Source organism: Vidua macroura, chromosome Z (genome assembly GCF_024509145.1).
Source record: "Vidua macroura isolate BioBank_ID:100142 chromosome Z, ASM2450914v1, whole genome shotgun sequence".
Classification (NCBI taxonomy): Eukaryota; Metazoa; Chordata; class Aves; order Passeriformes; family Viduidae; genus Vidua; species Vidua macroura.
Window position 1 is genome coordinate 24,453,442 of NC_071611.1, and position 18,419 is coordinate 24,471,860.

The window sequence follows — 18,419 nt, forward strand, 5'->3', positions numbered from 1 at the left end:
AGAGAGTAATCTTCCTTTGTAAGATTTTTTTTGTTTGGATTACTTTGGTTTCTCCTTTCATTTGTGCTTATCTAATAGGTGACTTACGAAAAGGGTAAATCAGCAGTCCTGTCCTCTCATTAATTTGTGTTGGACTGGAAGAGAGCAAATCTAACCTCATAGCAGTTTGGCAAGTTAACTTCATTGTGTTCTGCAAGAACTTTTGTGGAGGAGTTGGTAGAAGAGTGAGGGGAAGGGGGTGATTTGCCCTTAAGTAGTCACTATCTTTCTAAATCAGCTCAACTATCACAAGAAATCATATGTTTTAGGTCAGCCCCTTTTCAGCTGGGTTCCCTCATACTAATTCAGATGTGTTTTATTGCTTGCAAAAATGTTGTTCTGTTTATCTTTTTTCCATGCAGTGCTGAATTACTGTCTTAGATGAAATATAATTGTGTTGCACACAGCAGCGGTAAATTATTACTGAAAATTAGTTTTTCAAATGCTAGACTTTCAAGTAATATAACAGAAACAACACAAAAATGTTTTGAAACATTCAAATTTTCCATCTACTATTACCTTTGGCACCTCAATGAAAACATATATTATCTAATCAGTAAACCTGTATAACCTTGACATCTACTCAGAATAGCAGGAACTTCAGACTTTCTCAGTTGTGTACTAAGTAAACTTTGGTATAGAAGGATTTGCTAACTTGTTTAGTTCCTCTGAGTGCAAAGCCTGACCTCAACAGCTGCTTATTATTCTAAGAACTTTAAAAGCCATACAGGTAATGACATTGAGATAATGGGCAGCAATTTAAGTATGCTATGCTTCAAAGAACCAACCCATTGCAAGAAAAGCTGACAAACATCCCCTGTGGCCAACCATACCACCATCTTTGTGCTAATTGATGCCATGGGTTATCAATCTAACAGGTTTGTCACATAGCAATCTGAAATACTAATTTCTTTAATCGATGGCAAACGGTTGGACAGCTTGAAGTTGCAGTCCTCAACTTCCAGGACCTGACATCTGGACTACTGACATTTGTTCTTTTCAGGGCAACAAACCTAAACATTAAGTGAATAGAATCAATACACAGAGGATTACAAAGAAAAGGTTAGAGGAGAGGTTCTTGAGAGTAATCTTGTTGTTGTTCTCTGCTTAGGTTGTGCACAATCAGGAAATAGTTCTGTTTCTTTTTACATGATAGACTCACAGTATGCAATAACCTATTTTTGCTTTTCTACAAGTAAAATGCTGTTAGATGCCTGATAATTCCAATAAAGAAAAAAGTTTTCTAGGTTTTAAAAAAGCTATATATTTCCCATGACAATTGATTCCACTTTTAATTAGGTATTTCTGTAACTTGAAACTGAGATTTTAAAGTAATATTCCTGGTACATTTAGAGCTGATGAAGGAGTGCACAGGACTCTTAACTTTCCTGGCGATGTAAGCATAAGTGCCAAGTTCTTACTAATATTACAGCATCAGTTAGAAGTTTTACTTCCCTCAGATGTCTGTGACATTTCTCTCCTAGAGATTGCTACCTCCATGGCAGAATGGGCAGAAAATAACTTGTACCTAGAACTTTGCTGCTTCAGTGTAGTCTGTTGCTGTGCCTAAGTTAAGTAAGCCTTTTTCTTGCTAAATGTTATGCTGCTGCTTGGGGTGCAGGTATTTTCTTCCCTTTCACTAATTCTTCTGTGAAGACAGTAGCTTGGGCAGACAAGTGGAGATGATACTGAAACTCCTGTAGCTTCTGATTTTGGACAGACTTGCCAAAGAGCAGTGATTTATTCATACGCACCTGAAAAAAGTTACCAGTTTTACTATCAAAGTACAGTTTGCCTTGTACAATCTTCCAGAGAAAAAGAGTGTGAAGTTGCATATATGAAATGCTGTGTTGCAAGCCTAGCCTGTGTTTTGTTAGTTAGTTGAGTTCACACTCATTTGTAAAATAGCTGAGCCTTCATTTTCTTCCAGGTACATTTTTTCATTGTTACTGTATGTCATGGTAAATTTTTAACTTCATTTTAAAGCTGAAAAGTAATTAAAATAAATATTAGAAAGTTTTCCAACTCTTTAGCATTCTAATAATAATACTAAAGAGTTAGAAGAGTTAGACAAGTTTAGAAGAGTTTGCTTTAAGCTAATTATAAATCTCTGTGATGGTGAATGTATAAATGTACTTTTTCATTATCATTTAACAGAAAGATTCTAGATGCCATCTTCCTCAATACGTGATCGAAAAACAGACCTCAACTGAATTGGATTTGGCTTTCTTCAATTGCAAATGAATTTAAATTTAATTTGAATATGATTAATCCAATTCTTTTAATTTTTGTTTAGCACTTGACAGAGGAGAAACCAGAAGGCCTTATTAATGAAGCATCTCGGTATGGATGTAGAAATTAATTTTATATATCAAGTTGGGAATTGCACTGTATAAAAGTTCATTGGAAATGGGTTTTTTATAGGTTTTTTTTTCTCCTGCTTTGCTTAAACTGAGGTAGATTGGTGTAATGAAGTAAAATGTTTATAAATGCTTCATTTGATCTTTCTGCCACTATAATTAAGGGTTATTGTAACAGTTGAAGTCTTCATAAAATAAAGGGACTTCAAGTATTGTATTACAAGGACCACATGCAAGGCAAATAGGGATTTGTAAAGTTGTTAAATCACTAACCACTTTGGATTAGATGACATAAAAAATCCAAACAAGCAAACAAACAAAACAACCCTGAAATAAAAGAATCTAGCAAGCCTTGATTTGATCTGTTAGGGTACAGAAGAACATATTGAGGAGAAGTCAGTTGTACTTTAATCATTCTCCATGATGTTCTAGTTTGATTAATGCTTGCCCTTCTGTACTAACAATGTTCATACTATCTTTTGGGGCCATGGGAGAGGTGATGTTTCTGCCTTACAGATAAAGTATTTGTTTGTAAGTGATGTCTTTTTCTCTCATTTTTTTTTTCTTAATACATAGGCAGGTTGCATTAGCTGATCTTATAATCATCAATAAAACAGATTTGGTTTCAGAAGAAGAATTGAATAAAGTCAGAACATCTGTGAGGTATGAAACTTTTGGAATGACTAATGCCAGCACTACTTCATCAAAAATTAGTAGTAAAACTACTTCATCAAAAATTAATTTAAACATAGTTACTTCTTTACTGGTGTTAGAATAGAAATTAGATCTCATTGGATTGGCAAAAATTGGTAAGCTTATAAGAGAAAAGAGACTGCCTCTTGCTAAAGATATATCAGTCCTTCTATGTACTTACACAATCTTATCATTTTGTCTATCTAGGTAATATTTGATGTTATTCACAAGGACAGGCCTTTGTCTTAAGTGTTTATATTTTTACATTTCTGAACAGCTGTTGCCATCTTTGAGAATTAGCAGAAGTGGAAAAAAATCTGCTGATAAATACGAGTTCACTAGCAAATGCAAAGATATATAGAGGAAGTCTCAAACAATTGTCATGGGAGCAGAAGAACCAATGGTCTGAATCAAATTAATGATCGAAGACATTACTCTTTACTATCAATACCATGATAACCCAAATTAAACATTAACATTTTTAAATACTTTACAACTATATTAGTATTTTTAAATATGAAAATAAAAATGCTTAGACTGAGAAGAATGTATTGTGAATAGCTTTGGATAGGAAAACGCTGTTCTCACTGGTGGTATCATGTTGTCAGAACTTGTGAAGTTCCCCAGCTGTTAGTGGAAACCAAATATCTCAGCCCATATCTGATAGTTATTTAACAAGCTAATAATATAGTTGGGATGCTATTTCACATGATGCTGTCCATTGTTAACATATTCAAGCAATATATCATAGCTATATTTTCATCTAACTTAATGATTTTTCTGTTTTATTTTAGGTCAATAAATGGACTTGTTAAAATTCTAGAGACACAAAGATCAAGGTATTAAATGGCCACTATTACTAGGTACTAGATCCTGCTTATTTAGTGACACTTTAAAGTGTTCTATTAAATCAGCTTTATTAAAGGAAAATTATTGAATTAGAAATCCAATATTTATTTTATGAATAAGCATCTAGAAAAAAAATTTTGAGGAAGTAAAAATGTATTTTTAATTTGTATTTTTCTTTGTTAGTGTTCATATCTCAAAATGCCAGAATGAGTGAGGTTGGAAGAGAGCACAGTGGGTCATCTTGTCCAACCCTTTTGCCTAGCAGGGTCATCCCAGAGCACATGGCACAGGATTGTGTCCAGATGGTTCTTGAATATCCCCCATGAAGGAGACCCCACAGCCTCTCTGGGCAATCTGTTCCAGTGCTTGGTCATCCACGCAGTAAAGTAGTTCTTGCTCACGTTCAAGTGGAACTTACTGTGTGTCAGTTTCTGCCTGTTGCCTGGCAGCACTGAAAACCTGGTCCATCCTCTGGCACCCTCCCTTCAGATACTTCTATACACTGAGGAGATCCCCTCTCAGTCATCTTTTTGAGTCTGAACAGGCCCAGTTCCCTCAGAGTGAGGTGCTCCAGTTCTTTAAACATCTTTGTTGCCCTCCCCTGGATTCCCTCCAGGAGCTCCATGTCTCCCCTGTGCTGAGGAGCCCATAACTGGGTACAGAACTCCAGGCACAGCCTTACTAGAGCTGACTTGGAGGGGCAGGATTGCCTTCCATGAACTGCTGGCAATGCTCTTCCTTAATGCACCTCAGGACACCCTTGACCTTCTTGGCCACAAAGTTATACTGTGAAACAACCTTGTGATTGAAGAGCAGCTTGCATGGCCAGGTTGGTTTTGAGCTAATAATTGGGCATGTGCACTACAGTGTTTTCCTTTGTGTCACCTTAAATATTATTCTCATTGCTGCTGCAAATAAGTTGTTACTACAAAATTACTTTGAAAGCAGTGGAAGGAAGTTACAAGAACAAAAAAAAAAAAAAAATAAAAAATCATTGCACTGTTTTTTGCTATTTTTAATTGAAATTCTGACTGAGATTTCTTCTTTAATAAGGACTTAAACAGATACTGTATTCCCAGGAGCATTAGGAGTGCAGTATATCTTCCAGACTGGTGGGACTGATTTGTGCACTTTTACATCAATTATTGTGGTCAAAGTTCATAAAATACAGGTTTTTGATTTAAACAAATTTAAAGGGAAGATAATAGTCATAACCTTAATAGAGTGTACTTGCTTTTTAAAGGTATTGTCAAATGTCATTGGAAATTGTAAAGAAAAATACTTGCTGTTGTTGGGTGATCAGATAGGACCAATTTTGAAGAAGATACTGAACTACATTATTTGTGTTTTAAATGTCCATTAGGGGGAGATTCAACTTGTGATCTCTTCACATATTGTATGGTGTCTGATGCCAGTTAGCACTATGTTTTGAATATGAGATAAAGTGGGCCTCAGATTCAGTCCTCCATGACAACTTTTTGTTACTTGTAAATATTCTTCTGTAAATGATACATGTGGTCTCTTCCATTATTAAACATTCCAAATGTGAAATAAGCACAAAATTAATTTATTGGCATGTTATTTGAGGACATACCCCTTTTAAGAGGGGTTTGTCCCTCAAAAGCCCACATTTAAAAGGGAGGGTTACTACGTGATTTTTTAGAACACTGCTGAGAACTGAGCTGGTAATGAATTTTACGCAGGAATTGTTTGTGTATTCCATTATACGTCTTTCATCTTAGAAATTGCTTGGTACAACTGCTGTTGAATGCAAAACTTTAATGATTCTGGTTGTATTCAAGAGGTGGGTGTTTTTTTACCTGTTCTTTTTATTTAGCCACATTTCATTAACTGCATCTGAAAATCTGTCAGTTGCTATTAGCAGTGAAATCTGTAGTCTGTATTGCTTTGTGAAGAAAAATTTCTTATGTAAGTTTATAGGTAGCCATTCTTGTAAGCAGATATGATTGGTACTGCCTATTCTGTATTACATTTTTCTTTTGTATGTTTCAAGTTGTAGAGTTGAAATTCCTAGTAGTAGTGCTTCCCTCATAAAGTTGTTTTCAGTTTTGTTTGCTAACAGTGTGTCAGTATAAGCTACATGTATTCCAGGTGTTTGTATCTGTCTTGAGAGGCTCAAGGTTCCTTTTCCCATTCAGGGAAAATAATTTATTATTCAGGCATCCAGTATAAGGGATTTTATCATATTTTTGGAAATACCTTGTATTTTACTGTAAAACAGTAAAATTTTAAAAATTTTGTTTCTGTGCTTACATGTTATTGTGTAATCGAACACAGCATTTCCTTGTAGGAGACAGTACCAGCCACTGATACCCAAATATAAGGCTAAGTATTCGTGGCATTAGTCTGATAGACAAGACAAGAAAACAAATATTTGCTTCAGTAAACACCTTTAAAACCTGACATTTAAATACATGAAAAATACAAAGCTTTCATTTTCCCTCTCTCTTTAGAGTTGATCTCTCTAATGTCTTGGACCTACATGCTTTTGACAGTTTATCTGGAGTAAGGTATGGTGATAATTTTGTTGTCTTCTATTAGATAAAAATACCTGTGTATGAAACAGACTCACTGAAATCCTGGCTCAAATTTGCATCTGAGTTTCTGTTAGAAATTCTAGTTTTAGTCTGTCCTGTCTAGACCAGGACAGCCACATTTTAAAAAATATTGCTTTATAAGTGGTAATATCAGATGGAATTCCTTTCTTCTTCAAATACCTGCAAAAACCTTTTTGACCTTATGAAGTTAAATGAGCCAGAGTGTGTGTGGTTGTTTCGGTTTTTTCCCCAAAATGCAAGTTTTGGTATAGTATCAGAGTAGATTTGTACACTTCTCTGGTTCTTTTAAAGCATTTCAAAATTTTTCTCCTTTGCATCGTGATGAAATGGAGGCCTCTGTAGATTACACACAAAAGAATGAGGGACTGATGTTCTACAGCAAACAAAGGCTCTACAAATTCTGATAACTGTGTTTGTCATTCCGGGCGTTTTTAAATGCTGAATGCATGATTCAGCATCCTGGATGGGTGCAGAAATAAAATGGGAAGGAAGGGGGGAAGGTCTTTCTGTTCATTGTGTGTGCTGAAGCACAGCAAAGAGAGTCAGGAGTACTGGAGCAATCATAAAAGAAAGGAGGGAAAAGGAGGGCAGTATCAGCTTCATTCTTCTTCCTGGATACAAACTTTTCACTTCAGATAATGGAATGGAGCAAATTTCTTATTCGCAGTAGGGAGAAATTGCAGGACATGCAAATTAGTAACCTCTATTAGATTACATGTGCTTGTGAGATTTCCCTCTGAACTGGTACAGTACTATCAAAATGATAGGTTTTGTCTTTTTTTTTTTTTTTTTCTCCTGGCACTGGCTTTTGTCTAATCAGTGAAATACTGTAGTGTTTGTTTCAAGATTTCTACCAATGGCAGCATCAGGGAGATACCAAACTAGGCATCCAAAACAAAGTTAAGGAAGGAGGGAGAGTGATACATCCTTTAGAGGCAATAGATAACTATTAGTTTGTAAGCCAGATCATAAACCCATGTTCCAAGTTCTTATAATGGATCAGCTAACTGAATTGACTCATGCTGGAGCCTCACAACAGAGATAAAGCAGTAAAAATATGTGAACCAGAAAAAGATTCCTGTTCCTGTTAACAGCAGTTCACAGATCTGATTACTTGTAACATTAAGTGGTGTTCTGTGTAGTTTACTAGTTTGCTGCACTCCACAGATCTGAGAAAGTTCTTAAGGAACTGGCAAAAAAAAATCTTTATTGCTTTCCTCAGGCTAGTCTTCTCTCTTTTCTCACTCAGTTACTTAGAGCTTCTCAATATTTGGTATTAAAACAGAGGAAACACTCTAAAATGCAGCATTTAAAGACAAATTCTAAATTGCCAAGAAGATTGTAGACTACTTAAATAAAGTTCGGTTTATTTTGTTTATGTTTGAACTCAGTACAGCAAAATTGCTTACCCTGTTTTTAGTCCCCAGACACAGAAATTCTTACATAAAATATTAGTGGTAGTTTCAGTGCCATCACCTGAGCAGAAAAACTCTTTGCATCCAGCACCACAGTACATTCATAAATATTTTCTTTTAATGGCATATTGCGGGAAGGATTTCTGTCAGCAGACAGATACAACATCTGTTTAGTGTGACTGTGTGATAGAACCTTGTAATCTGTATATACCCTGAAGTCACAGGAAACACATCATGAATTCTGCATTCTGTGAAGGGCAGTATGAGAAGAAGACAGCAAAGCAAAGGAAATAGGAGAAGTAGGAATGTGAAATGTTACTTCTGTCGTGGACAGTGCCTTTTTTCCCCACCACAAAGGCTTCTTAAAATTTTACAGTTATCAAATTAGGAGGAGGGATTTTTATGGGCAGTCTTCTCTGAAGTGGCAGAGGGCTTCATAGTAACTTGTGCTACAGTATTTCTTTGTGTGTTATTCACAATATAGAGAGAAAACAGAAACAGTACAGAAGATGGTATTTGAAGAAATTTAGCTGTCTTGATTAATTGAGACAGATATGGACGTGAAATCTAAAGCTGCAGTACAATTTTCTGTTGTCACACAAAAAGATGCAGTATGACCCTAAATATTAGTTTACAAAAGAAGTTCCCAAGTAGAGCTTGAACTTAGGGTCTTATTGAGTAGAGAGTATCTGTTTTAAGTTAGCAGGCACACTGCATAGTAGACGTGAGCTGTACAGCTGAGAAGTGGAAGCTGGTATACAGTATCTCAATTCGTGTTACAGATTTCCTTCTCTCAAGCAACAGCTTTGTAAATTATTTTCTTCTTGATTTTCAAATAATTGTGAAATTTTCTAAAAAAACCAACATCTATTAACTGGATAAATTCTAGTGGTTTATTTTTTCTTGCTTGTTTTTATGAAGTAGTTTGCCGTTTTTGCAGAAAGGAGTATCAAGGGTTTGTGTTCATTGAAGTATAAATGTTTTTAATGCTGAAGATATTGCAAATCAGGACTATAATTCTCTTTATGTTTTAAAAAGTCTAATTTTCTAACACAAACAATTAACTATATCAAACAAATATAATTAAACATTTCTATTTTGAGGTTAAAAATGAATTAACCGTTGAAGCTTATTCTGAATATATGGTCTATCTTTGATATTTCAGCTTTGCTCTGCAATACTGGAATTTTAAATTTTGAAATGAAGACATTTTGCCAACTCTACTCAAATAAGACATTTAACTTCACTTATTTTCAGTTTGCAGAAAAAGCTTGAGCATGTAAAGACAACACATGCACATCTAGATAAGGTAATTACCAAAAATACTGCTTTGATGTTTTTGCAACAGGGCTGTTCAATATTGCATGCTGATTTTGTTTCAGAAGGTTCTAGTTAGGGAGTAATGTGTTCTAAGGTATTTGAAAGATGACCTAGATTACACAAAAGGAATGTGCTTTGTTGTAGATAGATTCTAAATGGCTATATTATATTATCACTTTCAAAAATAGCTTATAAGCTTCCAGTGCTCCACTCAGTCATGTCATTTGTTGAGTCCCATGGAGCGTATTAGTGAACCAAATAGACCTACTTTTTTTTTTAGCTATTTGCAGAAACAAGTCCTAAATTTGCAGCCAGTCTGTCCTGTAGGTTTTCTGTCCAAAAGAAAATCTCTCTGGTTCAATTGTGGTGACAGTCCTCCTTGGAGTGTCCCTAGGTGGGTGGGGTTCACCCATAGGCCACCAGTCCCCTCAGTACTGCAAAAAAGTAAAAACTTCTATCTCGTTAAGGTGTCTTAGAAAAGTGAGCTTTCTGCAGGAGGTTTCTATGATTAAATTTAATTTTCAGGTTAAAATATGATGCATACACTGTCTGTGTTTTGCTTTTTAAGCTGCATATTTTAACTGTGAAGTTGCTGGTCTTGAAAACAGGAAAAGGCAATTATAATTTAATTTTGGAACTAAAGATTAAATACAAAATCAGTTCATGCTTAATTATAATTACAATGACAATGTTGATAGTTTTTGTTTAATCAAAATTCTAAAATATGCTCAGTTATAGCATCATAATAGACCCCTAAAGTAGATGGAAAGGTTAAATAGTATCCTTCCTGAATGTTATGAGTTATAGTATCCTTGTATTATCAAGGAGATTATTGTTAGTTTTGTAGTGTGGAGCCATTTGACAGAATTTATTGTTAGTATCTGTGTTTAGTTTAACACCCACATATTTAAGATGATTGTTGAGACATTTGAGGCGTCATGAGGGCAGAACACTTCTCACAGTAGGCTGCAAGTCCTTGTTGTAACACAAAGTGTGCTTATTATCTTCGTGTTGAAGGTCAACTAAAACAAACTGCACTGTGCTTGGAGCACAGTGAACTTAGGTCTGACATGTTTTGAAGCTGCTCAGAATGTTAGCTCTTGATTGTTTAGATAAGTTTACTTGGTTTACTTAGACAAACATTTGCTGCTTGTTACTTTATTTTTTTTCCCTTAACTTGGACTAGTCATCAGAAGGTAGTCACTTGAAAGCATTACAGGAAGTAATTCTCTCTCTGTTCTTCCATACCATTGAGCAGTTATAGTGCTAAAAATAAGATGCATTATTTAGTCTTTACATAAATTGTTAATTTTAAATTACATGTTTCTTTTTTTTTTTTTTTTTTTTGATAATTGATCCTGAGCAGTTAGCTGGTAGTTGCTTTGGCACAAAACTTAACTTCAGACATCTTGATTTTCTGAATCTATTCCTACATAATCTGTTTATAAACAGCTTTTCTTATGAGGCAAGTACAGGTTGCGTTTTATGAAAACTATGTTGATTATTTTTTGTCTGATAGAATTGTCAAGATTGGAAGCCAAAAAAATAGCATTGTTAACCATATTTGAAAGCTTGATCATAATAGTCTCTACAGCAAAGAATTACATGGTAGCAGCTTAATGGCATTAAACTGTTCAAAGCATTGTGTATGCCCTATAAGTGTACACCAAACAGAAACAAAAAATAGAGCTTAATTTAGCAAATTAGAGCAGAACAGAAATAGAGATTTTTTTTTTTTTTGTAATTTGATGTTGTCATATACTTGCCTTTTTATGAGGCCAAGTTATAAAGAACTGTTTTTGAAGTTACTGTTATGGGATGGTAATAATAAGTGTATCTTGCTGTTTGCAGGCTATAATTACAGTAACATTTGACGTTCCAGGAAATATAAAAGAAGAAAACTTAAATCTCTTTATTCAGGTAAGTAATACATCACTGTCAACTCAAAAAATCATTGTAGCTTTTTATAGAAACTTGCCACTTTGTTTATTGAAACAACTTTTTCTTTTCATAGAATCTTCTATGGGAGAAGAATGTGAAAGATAAGACTGGATGCACCATGGATGTCATAAGACTGAAGGTTAGTCAGAAATTATCAGCTTCTTTGTTTTGTACTTTTCGTCTTTACACCTAAAAAACTGCATTATGCTGTCAACACAGTGGCAGTACAATGAAAGACCTATCAGAGGTGCTGCTGATCACTGTAGCAGAGCAGATGAAATGGAGAGTAGCAAGTTGTCATTCCATGAATGACTCAGAAAGAGATAGCTGGCAGAGGAGCAAACATTGATTGTACTTATTTTGAATGGGGAGGGCAGATGTACAGTCCCCAAACATCAGTGGCAGGGTTAAAAATCAAGCCATAGTTAAATCACTTTTAATTTTCTACCTCCATTGCTTTGAAAGATACCATCCATCTCACATATCTAGGGTTAGGATACTGTAGATTGGATCCTACAGATTGCTAGGTGTACTTAAAATTGTTGCCATAATATGCAGAAATTCAATTTGGCGTAACATAGGAATGCAATAATAGTTGTGGTCTACAATTAACAGCTTTATACAGTATTGTCAGGCTGTAGTTTTAAAGATGCAGCTCATAAGAATTCATCTTCATGGGCACTTCATATGTTTTTCAGTTGCTTGGTTTTGAAAGGAGTAGAGGTGACAGTTCAGGATCTGCTTTCACTTACATTATACCAAGCAGCCAAGTAAATAATGAGAATCCAGTCATTTGTCAGGCTGTAAGAAATATAAGAAAGTAAAGCTCTGGTTTGTTTCCTGAGAACACTTGACCATCATAAATAGCAATATAATTATTCTATTTTATTGGAAGGAAAGTTGTTTTCTTGCTTTCTCAGCAACAAAATTAGAATATCCTGGTCTTCTTGTTCCTGACAAATAGAAGAGACTAGCCACTGATGTATCTGAAGCTGCCTGAAAAGCAGTAATGCCATGCACAAGCACATTTCTGGTGTATTGAGCATTGTAATCAAATTAATCCTTTATGACATGTGAAGCCTGTAATAATACATGTGACATCCCTCAGTCACAGAAAAGTAGATCAAAGCAAATGAACTCCAGGCAACTAATTACATAACAGGTTCCAGAGTTTGTTGCTTTTATATTTATATTTTATCTGCAGTCATAACCTTTTTGGCAGTAATAGTCATAGAATTCCAACTAGTAGGTCAAATGGAGACCTATTTTATGAAATATTTTAACTGTTCCTTTCTTTAGGGAAGTGTCCTGGTTTAGGGCAAATTCTGGGAGGAACTTCCCGGAAGTATAAGACATGTTTTACAGAATGTGTTCCACTAAAATATTTTAGAACATTGTGCTATGAAGTGATGAAAACTGTTTTATTAGAGCTTTTGATATGTGGGTTAATGGACTCACGCTGACTGTGATCCCTTCTAAGTCTGTTGCTTTTGTTTTACTTCACAAATGTTTATTCTTTCTCCAGTATTCAGAGATTTTGTTTCAGAAAAGTAAATATACTGAGCATAAGAGCTTATTTGGACTAACCTGAAATCAAACATTTTTGTTCATTTTACATCATTTTGTTGGTAGGCAGGCTTTCATGGACTCCCATGTCAAACACCATGTATTCAAAAAGGCATAGTAGATCACAGAATCACAGAATAATGAGGTTGGAAGAGACCTCTAACATCATCAAGTCCAACCTATGCCCTAACACCTCAACTAGACTATAGCACTAAGTGCCATGTCCAGTCTTTTTTTAAACACATCCAGAGATGGTGATTCTACCACCTCCCTGGGAAGACAATTCCACTACTTTATTATTCTTTCGGTGAAAATTTTCTTCTTAATATCCAACCTGTACCTTCACTGATGTAGCTTGAGACTGTGTCCTCTTGTTCTGTCAGCTGCTGCCCGATGGAAGAGACTGACCCCCACCTGTCTACAACCTCCCTTCAGGAAGTTGTAGAGAGCAATAAGGTCACCTCTGAGTCTCCTCTTCTCCAGGCTCCTTCAAACGTTGCTCACAGGGCTTGTGTTCCAAGCCCCTCACCAGCCTCGTTGCCTCCTCTGGACGCGCTCAAGCGTCTCAACATCCTTCTTAAACCGAGGGGCCCAGAACTGGACACAGTACTCACGATGCAGTCTCCCCAGCACCGAGTACAGGGGCAGAATGACCTCCCTGCTCCTGCTGGTCACACAATTCTTAATGCAGGCCAGGATGCCACTGGCTTTCTTGGCCACCAAGGCACATTTCTGGCTCATATTCAACCGGCTGTCGACCAGCACCCCCAGGTCCCTTTCTGCCTGAACACTGTCCAGCCACACTGTCCCCAGCTTGTAACATTGTAGGGGATTTTTGTGGCCAAAATGTAGAACTCGGCACTTAGACTTATTAAACTTCATGCTGTTGGACTCTGCCCATCCATCCAACCGATCTAAGTCTCTCTGCAGAGCCCTCCTTCCTTGCAATAGATCAACACAAACTCCCAGCTTAGTGTTGTCTGCAAATTTACTAATGAAGGACTCAATGCCCTCATCCATGTCGTCTATAAAAATATTAAATAGAACTGGTCCCAGCACAGAGCCCTGAGGAACACCACTGGTGACTGGCCCCAGCTGGATGCAGCACCGTTCACCACCACCCTCTGGGCCTGGCCATCCAGCCAGTTCCTAACCCAGCGAAGAGTGCTCCTGTCCAGGCCGTGGGCTGCCAGCTTTTCCAGGAGTGTGCTGTGGGAGACAGTGTCAAAGGCCTTCCTGAAGTCCAAATAGACAATATCCACAGTCTTTCCTGCATCCACCAGGCAAGTCACCTGGTCATAAAAGGAGACCAGGTTGGTCAGACATGATCTACCCTTCATAAACCCATGCTGGCTGGGTCTGATATCCTGGCCATCCTGTAAGTGCTGTGTGATAGCACTCAGTATGAACTGTTCCATTATCTTACCTGGTACTGAGGTCAGGCTAACTGGCCTGTAATTACCAGGATCCTCCTTCCTACCTTTTTTGTAAACGGGTGTCACATCGGCCAGTTTCCAATCATCTGGAACCTCGCCAGTGAGCCACGACTCCTGATAAATGATGGAGAGCAGCTTCACAAGCTTGTCTGCCAGCTCCCTCATCACTCTAGGGTGGATCCCATCTGGTCCCATTGATTTATAAATATCCAAGTGTCCCAGCATTTCTCTGACTGCTTCCTCCTGGATAACAGGAGGACCATTCTGCTCCCTGGCATCACCTACCAACCCCTGAGGACAGTTGTCTTGAGGACATGCTGTCTTACCACTAAAGACTGAGGTGAAGAAGGCATTAAGCATTTCTGCCCTTTCCTCATCTTTAGTTACTAGGTTACCTGCCTCATCCAATAAGGAACAGAGGTCGGTTATACCCTTCCTTTTACTATTAATATATTTGAAAAAACTTTTTTTATTATTTTTAACAGAAGTTGTCAAGTTAAGTTCAAACTGAGCTTTGGCCTCCCTAATTTTTTTTCTACATGCCCTGGCAGCTCCCTTAAATACTTCCTGAGAAATCAGTCCCTCCTTAAAAAGATGATTCATCTTTTTTTTATTTCTAAGTTCCTTCAAAACCTTGTTGCTCATTCAGACTGGATGTTTGCCACGTTGACTCATCTTTCGGCACACAGGGACAGTCTGTTCTTGTGCCCTCAAGATCTCTGCTTTGAAGCACACCCATCTCTCCTGGACTCCTTTGTTTTCAAGGGCTGTTGACCAAGGAACTCTCTGAATAAGTCTCTTAAATAGGCCAAAGTCTGCCCTCCAGAAGTCCAACGTAGAGATCTTATTGATATTCCTCCTTATTTCTCCAATTATTGAGAATTCTATAATTTCATGATCACTGTGCCCCAAGCAGCCTCCAACCTCCACATCACCCACCAGTCCGTCTCTATTTGTGAACAACAGGTCCAACATAGTCCCTCCCCTGGTGGGCTGGCCCACCAATTGTGGCAAAATCCTCCACACACTCTAAAAACTTTCTAGACCACTGTTTTCCTGCTGTATTAAGTTCCCAGCAGATGTCTGGTAGGTTGAAGTCACCTATAAGAACAAGGGCTGATGATCCTGAAACATTGTTCAGTGGCTTATAGAATAAGTTGTCCACCTCTTCATCCTGGTTGGGTGGACGATAGCCGACTCCCAGTAGGATGTCAGCCTTGTTGGCCTTCTCCTTAATTCTTGCCCACAGGGACTCAACTTCATCGTCATTAGTTTCAATACCTATGACATCCAAAACTTCCTAATATAAAGGGCCACCCCTCCACCTCTTCTCCCTTTCCTGTCTCTTCTGAAGAGCTTGTAGCCATCCAGTGCAGTGCTCCAACTATGTGACTCATCGCACCATGTTTCTGTGATGGCGACTATATAATAGTTCTGCTGTTGCACCATGGCCTCCAGCTCTCCCTGTTTGTTGCCCATGCTGCGTGCATTGGTATACATGCACCTCAGCTGGGCTACTGATTTCTCCCCTAACACAGTCTTACCATCCTTGGGCCTGCTTCCAGACAGCCCAGATGCATCCCCTTCCCCCTTCAGACCTACTTTAAAGCCCTCTCAATAAGGTCTGCCAGGTCATGAGCTAAAAACCTCCTGCCCTTAACAGAGGGCATCCCATCTGATTCCAGTAGAGCAGGTGCTGTAAGGGTTGCCCCATGATCAAAGAATCCAAAATTTTGCCGATGACACCAACCCTTGAGCCACTTGTTAATGATGTGAGTTCTCTTATTTCTTTCATTATTTTTTTTCTGCCACCAAAGGGACTGAGCAGAACACTACCTGTGCACCTGACCTGTCAACCACTTGACCCAGTGCCCTGAACTCTCTTTTAATCGCCTTGACACTCCTCTTTTCAATCTCATCACTGCCAGCCTAGAGTACCAGCAGTATCCAATAATCAGAGGACTGAATCAGCCTAGGAAGTCTCTCAGTAATGTTTCGTACCTGGGCCCCAGGGAGGCAGCAGACTTCCCCGTGGGATGGGTCAGGTCGACATATGGGGCCCTCCGTCCCCCTCAGAAGGGAATCACCCACTACGATTACCCTTCTTTTCTTCTTGATGTTAGAGGTGGCAATCCATGTTTTAGATGAGTCATAATTGGGCAGCTCACTGGGCAAGTGATTTTCTTCTAAACCATCTGGCTGGCTCTCTAGATCCAGGGCCTCATACCTATTCTGAAGTGGCGCCTGGCTAGGGGTGACATTTAGATGATGACATTTAATTTTTGCATGGGCAGGCTATGTACTGACCAATGAGAAGTAGAAGGCAAAGTATGGTAAAGTGTAATTCTTAGCCTTTAACAAAATAAGGAGATCTGAAAATGGATGTTATGAGTAGATGTATTGATTGATAATATATGTTTATTTTGACTAACAAGTGCATAGGTGCCAGAAGTACTATTCCCTGCTTGAACTAGATTGAAAGTTTTGTTTCCCCTCTTACATATTTTATTTTTAAAGTTTTGTTTATATACCCTAACAGTTATTTTTCTGATAAGGGACTGGTATCTATTCAAGGCAAATCTCATCAAGTGATAGTCCAAGGTGTCCATGAACTCTATGACCTAGAAGAGACTTCAGTTGCCTGGAAAGAAGATGAAAAGAGAACAAACAGGCTGGTCCTAATTGGTAAGATGAAATTACACATCTCCTCATTTGAGTTTAAGAAGATGTTTTTTTCACAGACAGTCTCACAGACTTGGCCAGTGAAAAGCAATCAGGCTACACTGGCCAGAATTAGTGCAGTGAGTATGTTCAGCATAACACTCTCTCAAAGGCTTCTCCATCAAAACCTCCTGAAGTTCAAAATTGCAGCTGAGAGGAGTCTACACTATCCCTATTAGTGCCACCAAAATCAAATCAATAAAATACTAAGCTTTCATAAATTATGTTGGCATATTTAATGTTATTTCTAAAATCTGTAGTTATAAATTGAGTGATGGGAATAGTTTGAATGTTTGATCAAATATTTAGTAACTGCAAGGAAGGTTATTATAACTTTAAAATGTTTTAAAATCAGGTTTGTTTCTGAAAAGCTTGCAGTGCTGAGGTTCTATGTTTCTACTTTCTATTTATTTGCTTGCTGTGCCAAGTGTTTTATTACCAGAAATAACCTACTTTTTTCCCTTTCACTTATTTGTTGCAGCTTGAAATCTGTTGTTGCCTTAATTTTAATACTGCTATTCTCACTGATTGATATAAACACTTCCTTAGGTTAGAAGAAGCTACTTGTATGTGGTTTTTTGTAATGCACTGTAAAATACAGTTAGATGTTTTATTTCTCTTTACAGGCAGGAACTTGGATAAGGAGATCATCAAAGAAGTATTCATAGCCACTGTGAGAGAAGAACGAGGAAACAGTTGACACAAAACTATAAAAAAGATTAAAAGTCTGTTTTAATCCTCTAAGGATTTTATGACAGAAAAGACTGAATGGCATGGACTACAGTAGTTTCTATATCCTCTTGCAGTTTATGCAACAGTTGAACCCTGAAGTCTTCCTAAGAATTCCAGCTGACCTACTGCTTTAAGATTAGCTTTTATGGTCTATAATCAAACATCAAAAATTCTCCTATTTTGGATTTGGCTGAAGCTGTGTCAGCAACATCATGTAACTGTGTGGAAATGGAGATAGGCAAAAGGCTATTCTACATGAAGCATTACTTTAGGGGTATGGGAAACATGTTTGAAGCCTAGTGCTTTCTCTTGCTAACACTCTTCCACTGGGAATGAAGCAATAGTGATTATTGCCACAGTACAAAATGTTTAGTGTTTATTATTAAACTGTATTCCATCTCTTTCCACTTGCTTTGTAATTTTTGATTGTGTGCACCCATCCCAGGACTGTTGTACCTGTAAACTTATTGTATAATGAAACTAAAAATACACAGGTAGCAGAGGTACAAGATCACATGAAGTAAATGCTGTCTACACAAAAGCTGTGAATGCAGTGTTTGGTCACACAGTCACCAGTTTGAAAGAGGTAGCTGAACTCTTCGATCTTCCAGGCCATCACCCTGCCAGTTCCGGATTTGGGGAACTGGGGACTGCACAATTCCACCATGTTCAGGCTGCTCTGCATGATTTGTTATGGGGTTCTGTGACACTACTTTAAAAACCTAGTTTGAAGCTTTTATCTCTCTACTCATTACAATTTAAGAGTTG

At 37.5% G+C, this 18,419-nt stretch overlaps 1 protein-coding gene across 3 annotated transcripts in view; it reads left to right on the forward strand.

Moving 5' to 3' along the window:
* The window catches only part of LOC128821486 (zinc-regulated GTPase metalloprotein activator 1A-like), a 29,234-nt gene extending 11,176 nt beyond the window's left edge, over nt 1-18,058 (forward strand). The window contains exons 7-15 of one of the 3 annotated variants that reach the window (XM_054002600.1): nt 2,336-2,382; nt 2,976-3,062; nt 3,887-3,931; nt 6,416-6,472; nt 9,193-9,244; nt 11,107-11,175; nt 11,270-11,335; nt 16,754-16,883; nt 17,546-18,058. In XM_054002600.1, the coding sequence (XP_053858575.1) occupies nt 2,336-2,382; nt 2,976-3,062; nt 3,887-3,931; nt 6,416-6,472; nt 9,193-9,244; nt 11,107-11,175; nt 11,270-11,335; nt 16,754-16,883; nt 17,546-17,619 (627 nt within the window). In that variant the 3' untranslated portion in view covers nt 17,620-18,058. Of the gene's footprint in view, nt 1-2,335; nt 2,383-2,975; nt 3,063-3,886; nt 3,932-6,415; nt 6,473-9,192; nt 9,245-11,106; nt 11,176-11,269; nt 11,336-16,737; nt 16,884-17,545 lie in introns of those variants that run through there. The other 2 variants (XM_054002602.1, XM_054002601.1) reach the window with 2 other exon arrangements.
* The last annotated feature ends 361 nt before the right edge of the window (nt 18,059-18,419 follow it).